This window comes from Rhinolophus ferrumequinum, chromosome 3 (assembly GCF_004115265.2).
Source record: "Rhinolophus ferrumequinum isolate MPI-CBG mRhiFer1 chromosome 3, mRhiFer1_v1.p, whole genome shotgun sequence".
NCBI lineage: Eukaryota > Metazoa > Chordata > Mammalia > Chiroptera > Rhinolophidae > Rhinolophus > Rhinolophus ferrumequinum.
In genome coordinates this window covers 61,671,294-61,686,909 of record NC_046286.1, presented here as the reverse complement: position 1 = coordinate 61,686,909, position 15,616 = coordinate 61,671,294, and the positions used below count along the sequence as shown (strand labels likewise).

At 44.1% G+C, this 15,616-nt stretch overlaps 1 protein-coding gene across 5 annotated transcripts in view; it reads right to left on the bottom strand.

Annotated features, from left to right (window-relative positions):
• The window catches only part of ARMC2 (armadillo repeat containing 2), a 177,447-nt gene that overhangs the window by 74,094 nt on the left and 87,737 nt on the right, over positions 1–15,616 (bottom strand). For all 5 annotated transcript variants that reach the window (XM_033097821.1, XM_033097793.1, XM_033097784.1 and 2 more), the window contains 5 exons: positions 10,292–10,610; positions 6,801–6,923; positions 6,339–6,452; positions 4,049–4,181; positions 3,542–3,702 (listed from right to left, as the gene is read on the bottom strand). In XM_033097821.1, coding sequence (XP_032953712.1) covers positions 3,542–3,702; positions 4,049–4,181; positions 6,339–6,452; positions 6,801–6,923; positions 10,292–10,610 — 850 coding nt within the window. The remainder of the gene's footprint in view (positions 1–3,541; positions 3,703–4,048; positions 4,182–6,338; positions 6,453–6,800; positions 6,924–10,291; positions 10,611–15,616) is intronic.

Here is a 15,616-nt window from a genome sequence, read left to right as displayed (position 1 = left end):
AGTGCGGTGGTGCTTGATGCTTCAAAGCCCTTCCCATTGGGCTACTTCTGGACAAGAGGAATCTGTGAGACTCTGAGTGGTTTCAGAGTTCTAGATCTTCTTCCTGCTCACTCTTTTCCAGATTTTCTGAGCACTAAACTTCTGTCTAAACGTGAATTCTTTTCTGTCCTTCGTTCCCAGGATGCTCAGGGCTGAGGACGGCCCGTGCACTGCACAGCCCCTTCTTTACCCAGAGTTTTGGTTCGTTGGTGGTTTTAGCAAATTTCTATTTTGGTGCTTTTGGTTTTTGTTTTTGTTTTTTAAGAGAAGTAAGCCTTTATTTCCTTGTTTCACAAATAAAGCTGGCTGTGCTGTTTGCTGGGATTTTTTTTTTCAATCTAATGTCAAGATTATGTTAACATTTCTTGAGGCTTAGCCTATGATTAGTTAATGTCGGACCCTATTCATTTTAAATTGGGTTAGAAAAGATAATAAAAGTGGCCACAAAGCTATAGGTAAGAGCAAAGCAGTCTGGAGATTCATAGTAAATGCAGCAAATATATAAAAACTGCCATATTACACTAGGCATTAAATTTTGGAAGTTGTATTGCAGAGTGGCAAAGGCTAATGGAAGAAAAATTTAGATCTATGATTTTTAAACTTTTTTGACTGTGACCTAAGAAATACTTATTACATTATAACTGTATACATATACTTACATATTTATATACAAGTAAACACAGGTTTCATAATAGAACACTTATCCTTACTACACGTAATGTATTCTGACATTTTCTTTCTTTGCTACTTCATTTTCTGAAGATGCTGTTCAGTGTAAAAAGCACTGATGTAGAAAACCAATAATTCTTAAGTTTCCTTTGTGCACAGCACACTTCCAAATACTAGAATTTTAGGCAAGTTATTTGAAAGCATTAGAGAACTCAAAACACCACATTTGTCATTGATCATTATAATGCAATCTCCATTATAGGTTAAGTGCCCTACGGCATCAATAAAAGCATCCCCTACTCACTGCACTATTTCCTAGCTTGCTGTTCAGCACCAAGTAGCAATTTGATGAATCTATCGTTGTCCTATTTTCTTCTAAGGCACAGCCTTCCCATGCAGAAGCATGTGCTGGATCTTTGGCGGAGGCTGGACAACGTGAATGCCGGGCCCCACTCTACCCTTGTCACACAACCTAGATGCTAAGCTTCATGTACCTTATGATGAACAGAAAAAACAAGCAAACAACCACAAAGAGCCTAGTGTATTTTACATTCACAATAGTAAACTCCACACACTGACCACCAGTTGGTTGCCAGCTCCCCCGAGAGGAGCTCATGGTAGACGAGTGGGCTAGGGCCCACCCCCTAAAAACTTCAAGATAAACACACTGCTAATGAGTTTATAAGATGTGATTGCAATATGTGAGGAAGTTTTAGACAACATTCTTTTTAAGCCACTTTCTAAAAAGACTGTCAACATCCCGACATCCCCACCATGTTGAGAACCATTGCTTTCTCCTTTTTTTTCTTTTCCAGGTACCCATCAAGAAAAACTTGGGTAACTTATAGTAGTACTTTATCAATCGCCTTGCCATTATTTCCAAAAATAGTGTTCACACTTCAACATGGGACTTTCTTACTTAACAGTTCATCCTGTTTTCAAAATGGCCTGCTTTTTTAGCTATCTTTATAAAAGGAGTGAAATTCAAGTACACTTTCAACCGCACAACCATTTCACGTGCTGCCGCCCACAGCCCAGGAGAGTCTCTCAGCATCAATCACACGTTCTCCCCAAATGGGACACACAGAGAAGCACCAACAACAGAGGGTCATATGAGCGCAGCAAGCAGCCTCGAGGTAGTTGAAACCGGGACCAAGCAGGAGCCCAGAGGCGCAGAGGGAAAGGACGTTTTCCACAACCACAGAGACAGAGCAGATGATGCCCGCTCCTGAGGGCTCACTCGGGAGCTCTGCTTCCAGGTCCTGCCTGGCAGACCCTGGGCAATACGCTTGTTTCCTGGCTCCCTCCTTGTCTGCGTGCCCTTCCCGTACACCCCTTCATTAACCAGGGCACAGATTCTTAACCTTGGCTGCACAGCAGACTCCACGGTGGGACTTTTTAAAACCCCACATTGGCCTCACCCCAGAGCTTCTGAATCAGAATTCCTGGGGATGGGGCCAGGATGAGTGTGTTTTGTTTTGTTTTGTTTTGGTTTGGTTTTAATTCCACCGCTGATTCCAATGTTCTGCCACAGCTGAGAACTGAATTAAGGCAAGTTGAGCGTGTACTTCTGCTCCTGGCAACCTGGCAAAAGCTTAAGGTCCAGAGAGCAGACTGTGAACCTCAGTAATTTAAAAATCATGCCATTTTTTCTTACTCTTAACAGGCACAAATTATATCTAATTGGACAAAGCAAATTTCCCATCAACCTAGCAAAGCTGATTCCTTCAAATAACTTCTGGTTCTGAGTTCCTGCTGAATAACATATCGTTACAACACTTAGGATTTACAAAGCGCTTTCACAGCCATTGTCTGAGGACTGGCACTGTACCAGGCTCCTTGGACACATCTGCTCATTTGTCACCCTAACAAGTCTGCAAAGTGGACATCAGTCATCCCCATCTGAGAGATGAGAACATACAAATGGAGACAGGTTAACGCTTGTAAGCGCTAACGCGAGGAGCTGAACTCAGAACAGCCGCCTGCTCTTTCCATTGTGCTCTCAGGATGTTTGCTTAAGCTTCATGATTCATGCAGCTTGGCAGGGATTAGCAAGACCCCATTTTAGAGATGAAAAGACAGGTTCTGAGAGATTGTCTTATCGAATGACACCTCCTGAACCCCCTGCTTCCGAGTCACACGGCACCTTTCCGCCCGTCCTTGCTGACCCAACACAGTGGTTGGGCAATGGGAAGTACTTCTCCATTTTGGGAAAAGGATTATTGAAAACACTCATATACTGACCCCAATCGCTGTTGTTAGACCTAACCCAGGATGAAAAAAAATGATCCTATAATAGAAACTTTTAAAATGGAAGAGGCTATCTTCTCTCCTTTGGTTTGTCAGTGATTTCCTACCTTCCAAGAATAGGGATTCCACTGTAAAGTTCACTTAGTTTCACAGACCCTCCCTCTCATGATAATTAACACAGCTGCTAATAAAAATGTATAGCTTCACTTAAAAGCATGACTTAATTCAGAGTAGCTTTTAGCCATATTTTCTCAATTACAACAATGTCTATATATTTTTAAACAACAGCAATAATTCATGCTGACATCTTATATTTATGCAAACAACAGAAAATGCAAAAAAGGAAAAAAAGCCACAGAAATCATAACAGTGTCCAATGAGTTAAAAGTCCTTGTGTCCCTCTTGTAAACAACATCCAGCCTCTTCCAGATGTTTCTAAATTATAATAATTTTTAACATGCTGTTTTTGCTTATAGAAATATAGCCACCCAAATCCGTACCAATCTTTATCCATAGAGGTCACAGAAAAAACATTTTTATCTCACTCTGATAAAAATCACAGATTTATAGTCAGGAGTCTTACCTAAAAATGATGGCAGCAGGACCAAGAGTGTGTTGGTATCTTCATCTCCAAAACATGATGAAGCATTAGTGATATTTTCACTGAAGTTCCATAAAGTTTTGCAAACTAAGCAGGCCAGCTGCCAATCAGTAGGACCAAAATCTTTTAAACAGTCCACTAACCTGGGTTAATAAAAGTCAAATTGAGAAGTTATTAGGTCAGAATCTCTAATTTTCACATTTTTAGCACAATGATGATTATCATTCTGTAATATTTAATATGTGTTATGCATAACTCAGCTACTTAAAATAATTTCATTATCTACAAATTTAACTACAAAGTCGCAATCATCTACTTCTCAATTATTTTAAGTGTCCAGTGGAACCTAATTATTTTAAACCCTAGCTTGGCGCTTGCAGATGTTGAAATACCTCTGCCATGGAGGAATGACTAGAGGGACCTCAACTCCCTGGAAAACTATGCCCCCTGAATGCTGAGAAAGTTGGAACTCCGTGCCTTAAAACTTACTTTTTAATGCCACCTCCTTCTTTTAGGATGGCACGCTTGTCTTTATCCACAGTGAGATTTAGGAGAACACCACAGGCAGAAAAGCAAATATCCTGATGCTTAGCATCCAGCAATGCAATCATGAACTTATGTACTGGGGAGGGTAGAGAACAAATGCAGACCAGTGAAGCTCAGGATTCTCAGCTGTATCTTATCTTACAATAAAGGGAAAGGGCAAAGGGGAAATGCGGAGTGGCTTTGCAAAACTGGAAACCCTACTAGGGGATTTAACCCATTTTTCCTAAAGCGTCCTTCCCCATTGCCCAGCAGTGGGTGCGCCACACCTACCAGCTCCAGCACCCGCTCCCTACACCCCGGTCCTCTGTGCCCAGATATTGCTCTATCTGACCCAGACAGCAGCTCCTTCGCCTAAGCAGTGGTAGAGTCCCTGCCAGTGGAAAGGAGGGGAAGAACCACGGACTACCAGCCACCTGTACCATGAATACAGGTGAAATTCATCTTTTACATCTCGAGGGCCTTTTTGAACCGCCGGCAGCAATTTTAAATCCACACCCCCAGGGGAGCAGAGTAGGCTCCAGCTGAGATCTTCCCTGAAGCCTTCCAGGGCCACAGAAGATGGCCTCGGAGCGCTGGAAACTGGCCTGTGGCAAGGCAGGACTTACAACGTAGGGGACGTCTTAGGTGGGCACAGGGTGTCTGCCGCTGGTAACTGGTTTCTCTTACTCCGAGGAAATGGGACTCTTTGTCCTGTGTTCTTGTCCCCCAGCAGGCGCTGGGCCAAGGGCTGGGGGAGAATGGATGTGGCTGCTCTGCCTGCTCCCATTTTCCTGCACACCTGAGGTGGCCTCCCTGTTCTGATCTTGGCCCCACTGATGGGTCCCACAGTGAGCTTGGCAGAGTCTGCGTCACATCTACATGGGTTTTTAAGACTCTAAAGAATGTACAGCAAAATGTGAACAGTTATCTCTGGGGTAGTGAGACCATGGGAGAGAGTTTGCTTCTTCTGTACTTTTTAAAAATATATTATCTGAAATTTCTATCATGAACATGAATAAGTAGGTCTTTGTGGATGAAAAGGGGTGTTGCAATAAATCGTAAATTGCTAACTGTGCAAGTCACCGTGGGGAGTCGTGCCCCAGGCCTGTAACTTCTTTAACTGAAAGGTGTTAAGTCAGCTCTGTCCATTGTTCTTGTGTGTCTAGGTTAACACACCTTTGAGATGCCAGAAGTTAATACCCCTCCAAGGCGTAACCACCTTTCAGAAAGCACAGAATCCTGTAATCCAATCCCCGCCTTCCTTTCTCCCACCTCCACGTTATCTTCCTTATGTTCCCTCCTTAATCTCAAATGCATGAAAAAAACTGCAAAACTGTCCTTAGAGATCTTGCTCCCCCGCATATGTGGTCAGTTTGGCTCAAATAAACTCTTATAAAAATTCTCTACAGGTTTGGGCATTTCTTATGTTGACATATTTTTAGTCACTATTGTTGCATGAAATGTTTGAGACAGAGGATGGTTAGTATAAACGCTTATGCACCTGCCACCCGGTTTAAGAAATAAAACATCACAGCTCAAATTTTATATCTTTGGGCATTCCTTTCCCTCCAAAGGTAACTTCTGTCTTAAGTGTGGGGTTTATCAGTTCCAAATACCGTTTATACCTTGTACCATTATGACACGTACATTACATACACAATGACCAGGACTGTTGGCAGTTTTAACACTTTAATGGCATTATTCTGTATACTCCTCTCACGAGTGTTTTTGCTCCTGTATCATGTGTTTGAGGTGGATCCATGCTGATCCATGAATATATAGTTCATTTCTTTTCATTGCTGGAGAATATTTTATTGCATGAATATACTATAATGTATTTATCCTCTTGCCTGCTGATGGACATTTAGGTTGTTTCCATTTTTTGCTATTACAAGCAGTACTATAATGGACACTCTAGTACATGAAGCAAAATGTGTTTTAAGCCCATTCTCATGGACAGAAATGAGAGTCCAGATAACTCGTTTCCACACACACACACACACACACACACACACACACACACCATCTTGGAACTCAGTAGCCCCCTCACGAGGGCGAGGGAACACAGAACACTGCCTAGATCCATCTTGGCATGCTGAGCCGACAGCCTTATGTACGGAGGGAACAGAACGTAAAGTACTGCTTGTCCCAAAGCAGAAAGAAGTATCACATTGTCATGACCCAAGCTCCGAAACCGCTTCGCTGTTTATTGGCAAGAAGCACATGTTTATAAACGTAAGTGTCATTAACTCACTGTTCTTCTGCACAATGAAATCGCAGACGTCACGGTCCTGCGAGAGATTTCCAAAAACACGCACAGCCTCCAGGATTCCATCCATGTTGTTACTCACGAGAAGCTTTAAGAGCACTGGGTTTGGTGACCGGAGAAATAAAATCAGTACATTTAAGTGTTGATTTAAATGCTCCTAGAAGCCAGTATCATGACTCAATAATCATGATAAATACTGATACTGATAACTCAAAAATTAAAAATGATACTAAGATATAGACTGTAGAGAACTTTAGCAAGAACCAAGAAATGAACTTTTCCCCATACCTCATTTCCCCACATTCTAATTTCTCAGAATCAATTCAGGCTCTTAGATATTTATACCAGGAAATCAGAAAATATAAATGTCTCCAGTCCTGTGTTTAGTTAATAAAATCAAAACCTTAAATGAATATGCCTCTGCCCAAACCCAATGCTGGGCCTCACATTCAGCAATATGTAGCCTTTTGTCCTGAATTACGGAGTCCTTCACTTGGTAGTAAGATAAGTTGTTGACTGTTGCTGTAGTATTGATCACCAGCTCCTCACAATCATCAACGGACTTGTATTCTGAAACAAAGTAAGGATACGGCTGTCACAGACTCATTCATAGTAGGGGCAGAAACAATGCCATCCGAACTGCAACAGCCCCAGCTGGGCCGAGCCACTGTCATGGTCTAGGTCAGGGCAAGGGCACTGCCTTTCCTTGCTGTTTGCTGCTTTATTTCCATGACTCTTCCTGCAGGGAAATGCACCAAATACAGGGGACCACTCCTGCCCGGGATTTAGAGCACTCTAAGCTCCATCTCTCCAACCAGGGGGTCTGGAAATGTCGAGCTGATCTAGGCCTTGTATCTGGAGCAAAGCAAAGGTGCCAGCACCAGTGAGCCCTGACGTCTCTAATCACCTCTGCTTTGCCCTAACCCTGAGCTCTCTCATGTGGGCTCCACCCTGCGAGTCTGTTCCCCACACCCCCACCTCCCAGCAAAACGACCCGTAAGGTCATAAGCCATCCATAATTGCTATCAAGTTGCCTTCCGAACACACAGAATCTCGCCACTTCTCACCTACTGGGCTACCACCTCACCCATCTTCTCACCCGCCAGGCTTCTCTTCCTCCACCTCTGTCTCCCTGAGTCTGTCTTCGGCATTAGTCAGATCATGTCACTGGTCTTACTTGGCCCTCAGGCCCTGTGGGCTGCCCCAGTCCTGACCTCTCCGGCCCCCAATAACACCCGCACAAGTCTTTGTGCTCTTTTCAAACACGTCAGCCAGATACTTCCTGAGAATGTTTGCACTCTTATTCCCTCTGTCTGGAATCTTTTTCCAGTTATCCACTTGGCTTTCTCCTCACATGCTTCAGGGTGTTGCTCAGATGTCACCTTATTGGACACACTTTCCTTAACTACTCTATGTAAAATGGCACCCATTATTCTTTCTTTCCCTTACCCCAGTTTAATTTTCTCCATAGCGCATGCGACCGCTTGACTTGTTATACGTTTAATGTATCTTCTAGCCCTCCAATGTAAGCACCATAAGGACTGGTGATAGGTCTGTTTTATTCACTGAGGATTAGTGATTGGTCTGTTTTATTCACTGAGGATTAGTGATTGGTCTGTTTTAGTCATTGCTACATTCCCAGCACCTTGAGCAGTGTCTGGCACACAGCGGGTGCTCAATAAAGAGTTGTTGAATGCAAGGATAAGTGAATGAATAAAGAACGAATGAATGAATGAATGAATGGACCCTTTAGTTTAGCACACAAGACCCTGTTCCTGCCTCCCACTCAGCCTCCAGACTCATCTCCTGACCGCTCTGGCCACAGTGCAGAGAAGGGCAGATGCAAGGACACCAGCGACGAGCCTCCTGTGGTATTCCAGATGACAAATAATGTGGCTTAGGCTTGGGTGGTGATGCAGATGGAGCAGAGTGGACAGATTAGAAAACCATTTAGGGAGGAGAATGGACAGTATGTGGTGAAGACTGGATTGGGGGTGAGGGAGAGGAAGCACCCAGCACAGTCCCTGGTTTTCTGGATTACATAACTGGATGAACAGTGATCACATTCTCTGAATTAAGGGCATGGGAAGGGGGCCCAGGTGGGAGAAAGGGCATGAGTTTGACCTTACGGATCCTGAGGTGCTTTTGAAGTACCCACATTTGGTGACAGGTCCGGCAGTTGGCTACATGGATCTGGCAGTCAGAGGAAAAGTCACAAGTCTGGTTACCCTGAACTAGTTCCAGCACCTTGAACAGGCCTCTGCCTCTCACCTCTGACCCTATACATGTGGCCCTGCTGCCTGCAATGCCCTCCCTCCCCTCTCCACATGGCCATCGCCTGTGCCAGAAGCTCTGCCCCAGCCTGGGAGGGAGACCCCTGACTTGCTCGGTTAAGAAGGGCCTTTGACTTCTTGTATGAAACCAAAGTTTCTCTGGGAATAAGAAGGAGGCTGTGAGGTGAGCAGGAGGAGGGTGCTAGCTCTTACGTTCTGAGTTAACGATCTCTCCTTTTGGCCTTCTTTCCATGAAGAGAACGGCCTTTTTATAGCCTACACCATTCAAAGGAAAATTCAGTCATTTGTTGTGCTACAGAAAACATATCCTCATTTATTCTTGCTGTCTCCAAGTATTCACTGAGTGTCTGCCATATACTGGCCCCCACGCTGGTGTCTGTGGGAGAGGGACCGCTGGCTGAAGGACCAGCGTACGTTTTAAGATCTGCTGGAACTCCTTGGTAGCTTTGCGACTTGCTTCGGACTTGACCTCTTTCCTTTTTCCCCCTATTTCTCCCTTCAGGAATTGGAATGTCTATCCTATGCCTGTCCCATCATTGTGCTTTGGAAGCACATAACTTCTCTGGTTTATAGGTTTACAGCAGGAGTGGAATTTTTTCCCTCAGGATAAATCATATCTTGAGTCTCACAATATCTGATCTAGATGATACTGAAATGAGATTTTGGACCTTAAGAGTTGACAGTGGAAAGAGTTAAGACTTTGGGGGTTGTTTAAATGGAATGAATGTATTTGTATGTGAGAAGGACACGACTTGTGGGGGCTGCAGGCAGAATCCTATTGACTGAATTGTGTCCCCTCCCCCAGATTCACATATTAAAGCCCTAACCTCCAGTGTGATTGGATTTGGAGACAGAGGTTTTAGGAGGTAATTAAAGTTAAATGAGGTCAAAAAGGTAGAGTCCTTGTCCGATAGGATTGGTGGAGTTATAAGGAGAGGAAAAGAGGTCATTCTCTCTCTCCCCAGGTGCACACATCGAAGAAAGGCCATGTGAACACAGAGTGAGAACGCAGCATCTACTACAAACCAGGAAGAGAGCTCTCACTCTCACCAGGAACCAAATAGGCAGCACCCTGAACTTGGGCTTCCAGCCTCCAGAACTGTGAGAAATAAGAGTCTGGTGTGAAAGCCACCCAGTCTGTGGTATTTTGTTATGACGGCCCAAGCTGACTAATACAGCGGAAAAGATGGGACCTAAATGACTGGGGGCCATAATTAGCGATAATGTGACTACCTGAAAAATAAAAAGATAAGTAAACTTTAATTGCATGGACTAACCATGGAAAAACTCGGGATTTTACACTCTCTGTGGTTAGCCTGGCCAATTTGGGGGAATTCGACTGGTATCCTTTTTAAAAATTGTGACACAATTCATATACCATAAAATTCACCCTCTAAAGGTGTTCAGTTCGGTGGGTTTTAGTAATAATCTGTATTACTATTTTTCTTTTTAATCTGGATTACTTCTGAGGCACTTCTGCATAGAAGAGGAATTTTCTTTCAAACGGCTGAGAAGCCACATTAATGAAAGGGAGCCGGGTGTACTAATCGAACCCTCACCACACCCAAGCCACAGAACCTCTGGCTGGCTGCAGGGAGCAGCTTCCCTGGTGTATGCTGCGGCCAGGTGGGCCTCGGGTCTTACCCAGCGTGGTGAGGAGCAGGCCCACTACATGCGGGTTGGCGGCCATGGCCTGCCCGACGCCTGGGTGGATGGCCAAGTTGGCGAGCACACGGGTCAGCTTGATGAGCACGTCCTCCACCTGGGCCGGCGGCGTCGGTGCCTTGGGCTGCTCCCCTCCTTCCCCCTCTCGCCTCTCGGGATGCAGATCCAGTTTGTAGAATGTGCGGAATAATGCCAACAGAGTCGGGATGCTCCCTTTCTCCTTGAAAAACTGTTCACGAGCCTGGTTGTTTTTTGCTGTGAGGTTGCCAAGAATAAAAACAATACGAACGACTAAATCCTGCAATAAATGAAAGACAAAGAGTTACAAGTGTACAGGGGCTGGGGCAAGTTGTTGGCAAGAGTACCATTTTTAATTTATTCATGGTTTAATTGATAGTAAAATGGAACACGTCTGGTCTCGACTAACTTGTACAGGTCTGGTTCCCGAGATTGGTGCAAATTGACAGAAGCGATTGAAAGCATTTGGCAGCCGTGAAAGAACACAAACTGATTGATGCTGTTAGTAAGGTCTATTAACTTCAGATCCTTCCTCTGAAAGTCTGGTTGGCCTTTTTTTCTTTTTTCCTTCCGCCAGAGAACTACTAGTGGTGGGGGATATTATTACTACTAATAATGTATTATGTAAATCTAAGTTTTGACACTAACAGATTTTGGGAGCATCCAAATCTTTTACTGAAAGTTCACCTCCTGCTGAAACACTGCATTTCTAAACATCAGGCAATAATGGCTAGTCAGATTGTATCAGCAGTGTTTCCCAAACTGACATTTGGGGCTGAATAATTCTTTGCTGTGGTGGGCTGCCCCGTTTACCAGCATTCCTGGCCTCTAAGGCTAGATGCCAGTAGCACCTCCCCACATGGCACAAAAATGTTTAAAGGTCCCCCGGGGGCTAGCTTGCCACCAGTTGAAAACTACCATGTTATATCTGTATACCACTTTAAAGCAGCACTGTACTTGTCTTTCTTGGCCAGGGTAGTGGTTACGTGGGTGACACCTTTATAATTATTTGTTCAATGGTACATCTGTGTTTCATGCACTTTTCCCATATATAAGATATATATTTCACAATAAATAAATGTTTCTAAAAGCCCCGAGCTGAGAACATTTTACAACTAAACCAGATACAGAAACAATTACGCATTCGACGACAACAGACATGTGAGTATGGTCAGCCTGCCACGAGGCGGTGAAGGAGATCCTGGGAGGGGGAGACTTGAAAGGAAAACTTACCAAGGGGCTATGACCCGCCTGGGTGCTAATACTTATCATGTCAGGTGCTGTGCCATTTGACAGACAAGGACCAGGCCTGGGAAAGTGCTCCGTCCTGCAGCTAGTGAGGGTGGAGCCAGGATTTGAACCTAGGCTTAGCCAGACCTGGAGTTCTTTCTAGATCAATGCCCAGCTTCCCACAAGGCTGTCATTTTAATAATCTCCTCCTTTGCCTTGCCTTCCTTTAGAACAGTTATGGAATTACCTGCTTTTAAAATGCAAATGTGTCACTGGGAGGGATTCCAATAAACCTTTGTTTATCAGATTAATATTATCAGCAGCCTTAAGGAATGGGGACAAAAGGCAGAGGCCTGGGCTTGTTTTTCTCGGGGAGCCAGGTCCAGGTGGGACCTGAGGAGCTGGGGCAGCACAGAGACTATGGGTGGCATGGAGACAGCGGGAGATCTAGGACAAAGCACAAGACTCTCGGATTTGTCCAGGGCTACGCTGCCAATACCAACTTGTGCCTGCTTGTTCTTGAAAACAAAGTTTTCCCTGGCCCTGGCTGGGAAGAAGCGAGGCTGCTGAGTCCACAGCTGGGCACCATTTGCCAACATTAGCAACGGATGGAGTCTACCATGATGGCAAGAACTAGAGCTGGGCCAGGGGAGGGTTCTCTGGGGAAAACCTCAGCTCAGCACGCACCCCACCGCAGCAGTTGTCCAGTAGGGAGAACTCGCTCTGGGGGCTGCTGGGGGACTGGAACGCTGGTCCTCAGGTCACTTCCTGACTGTGGGAGCAGAGGCGAATACATACTGAAGAAAGAGTGACGATGAGGAATATATAAAACGGAGTTATTTTAACCAAGCTGCTAAAATAATCAGCGTTATGGAGGTTGACACAGGAGGAAAGACTCCGTTCTTATTCTAACTAGCCTGGAAACAAACTTTTTTGAACTTTCTCGTCCTGTGTCAATGCCTGGATAGCCATCTAGACCTCCAGATAAACTCCCTGATTGCCCCCTGAAGAACTCATTACCTAAGCCAGCAGACATCCATCATCCAGACTGATAACCATCGGATAACCATCCTGGACTAATCCTAGGGCTAAGAACGCACTTTGTACTGTAAGAAGTCTTTTCTCTCTTCTTTGGAACACTTCTGGGTTTTTGCCTGTTTTCCCCATTTGCAAACTCCAAGACCCTTGAATAAATCATTATCATTTATTTCTAGCCAAAGCTTCCAGACTTTTTTGAGCTTGTTCGATAACACACATAAGCAAGTTTGAGACAAAGTGCTCCAAAGAGCTTCTAACCTATTTGAGAAGACAAGGCTCTCTAAGCAAGAAGGGGAGATGTATGACTCCTAGCTCAAAAGCCAGGAGGTCCAGCTTTTACTTAGCTTCTTTACTTAGCTTCTCTGTGCCTCCATTAACACATTGGGAACCTAACGTATTTTGAGATTAACTGAGACAAAACATAGAAAGCACAAATTGTGGTGAGTAATGAATGATTCAGGCATTGCTCTGAAAGCTTTTCATGTACTATCAATACATTGCCAACTTTAGCAACGGATGGAGTCTACCATGTTGGCAAGGACTAGAGCTGGGCCAGGGGAGGGTTCTCTGGGGAAACCTGTTCAACTATGTGGGACAGACCCAGTGGTCTTAGAAGAGCTTAGGTAAAAGGGTGCCCAGTGCACTAGGGGTCAGCAACGTTATCACAAATGAGTTTGAGTTCAATCTTGAGAAACGCATGAAATACAGATATGAGGGGTGGGGGAAGGGCTGGCGGGGGGCAAGGATCCGGTCTTGAGAAAGAGAAGCTGGGACCCTCTCCTTCCTGGTGATTGGAGTCACCTTGACTGTCTGTTCACCAGACAGTTCCCTAAAGAAAGTGAAGCATGTGGGTCTTAAATCTAAAACAAGCAGGCACCATTTCATTATAATACTTGCACTTCATTTCACATACAACCAGCAGTTACTTCAAGTGACTTGGGACATTAAGGCCCTGGGCCCTGGAAGGAAAACACACCTTGGCCCTGGCCACACCCAACATAAAAGCGGACGGTTTTCCAACCAGGACAGAGGGTATTTCTGAAAAGTAAGCTCCTCAGAGGAAAATTCCATTTTGTGCTTGTTAAGCTGAGGAATAGGAGCTTTTCGCACAAACTTTGATATATGATTTCTGATGAAAGACAATCTCGGTAAGTTCTAACTCTGGAAAATTGTAGTAATCGTAGTAGCAGCAGCAGCTAACACGTGGTGCGTATGCTGTAGCAGACACTATTCCAAGAACTGAGATACACAAATTAACAAATTCACTAAAAGTGATAACTTCCAGTTATTTCATCTGAACAAAACTGCGCCCAGTCTCCACAGTCCGGAGAACAGCCTCCCTCAGGCACTTGACACAATTCCGTCAAACGTTTTGGGCTTCACACTGTTCCCTGGATTGTGCTCTTCTCCCATTTCCACAAAAGCACATTAAAGGGGACAAGAAAGACACTATATATGTGATTTTAAACGACTTCTTAAAGAAGTTAATAAACAGTTGTATTTGTTCACTAAATCAGTACCAGGACTAATCAGTTTACCTCCCAAATGCCACTGCCATCTTCTGAACGATGCCAGACTACTTTTCATCTCCATTCTCCCTTTTCCTAGGCCCTGCTACCTCACCTGCACCTGCCTGTGTTTGTTTTTCTGGTAGTCTAACTCAGTGGGTGTCTCTGGCCCGGTACCACCTCCACCTCTCATTGCTGATTTGCCAGGAGTATTTTGACCCTGGCTGTAGGGAAGAGCAGGTTTCTTTAGAGATTATCATTCTTCAAAATTCCAATCACCTCTGTCCACTGTCACATATGTGGTCTAATCTGGGAAGACTCAGGGCTGCTTTTCTTCTTGGAAAAATTCCCTAGGCCCCTTCCACCTCTAAAATTCTTTGATTTTAACATCTCTGTGGGTCCTAACATGGCATAGGTGAATACATCCGAGGTCCGAAGAAGAAAATCTAGGCTGAAGGCAGGAAGAGTTAACATTGCTGTAACACCCCTTTCCCCGCCTTCAGAGAGAAAAAGGAGGGGGTGGTTCCTGGCAACAGTAGTGCCAACTGAAGGATGGCATGCGAGATCCACAAATGGGGTGGCAGATTGCGCCGTTTGCAACAACAAACTTCCAGCAACTGCTATGCTCACTGTTTCTGTCCTCTTTCTCAGGGTTGGCTAAGGCATCTGTTGTTGTTTTTTTTTTCCTTTTCCTCTTCTTTCCTCTTCTTTCCTCTTCTTTCCTCTTCTTTCCTCTTCTTTTCTCTTCTTTTCTCTTCTCTTCTCTTCTCTTCTCTTCTCTTCTCTTCTCTTCTCTCTCTCCTCTTCTCCACCTTTCTCAAATATATTCTCCACGAATCGAGGGAGATAGAAAAGGCCAAAATAGAAGCAGTGTCATAGGAGGTTGGCAGAAGTGGTATTTCCTTGTTCCCAAGCCAGCGCTTGTCTTGACTCATCTGGAGCAGGGCCCCTCAGCTCTCTGCACACTGCAGAGGACTCTGGGACAGTGCTCTGGACAGGTTACTTATGACTTCATGGCCACAGTTCATCTCAAGTCTACACAATGTCACTTAATAAACATCCTATAAAGATTTGAAAAACTGGACAATGGCCAAAATAATTGATTTGTGGAGACAACGAACTCCACAGCAGAAAACTCTTTCATCAATATGCAATTCTCCTTTGAGGTATAGATTCTCTCTTTTATTCTTAGGCCATATCTGAGAACCACCTATAAATCAACACTCCACTTTTATAGCATTTTTATTAAATTTAACACAAAGTTGCATATTCCTACCACAGCTATGTAATTTTGAAACAGCAAAATGAAGATGAATCAGGAGAGATTATACATATACACATATATATAAAATCAGATTTTATATATATATATATATGTGTGTATATATATATATATATATATATAATTATATACATATAGAAGGCAGTCTAGTATAACCAGTTCATACTGACTTGCTAATTTTGCTTAAAATGGAATCAGCCTAGCAACAGGTACAGCCAACCAGAGCTC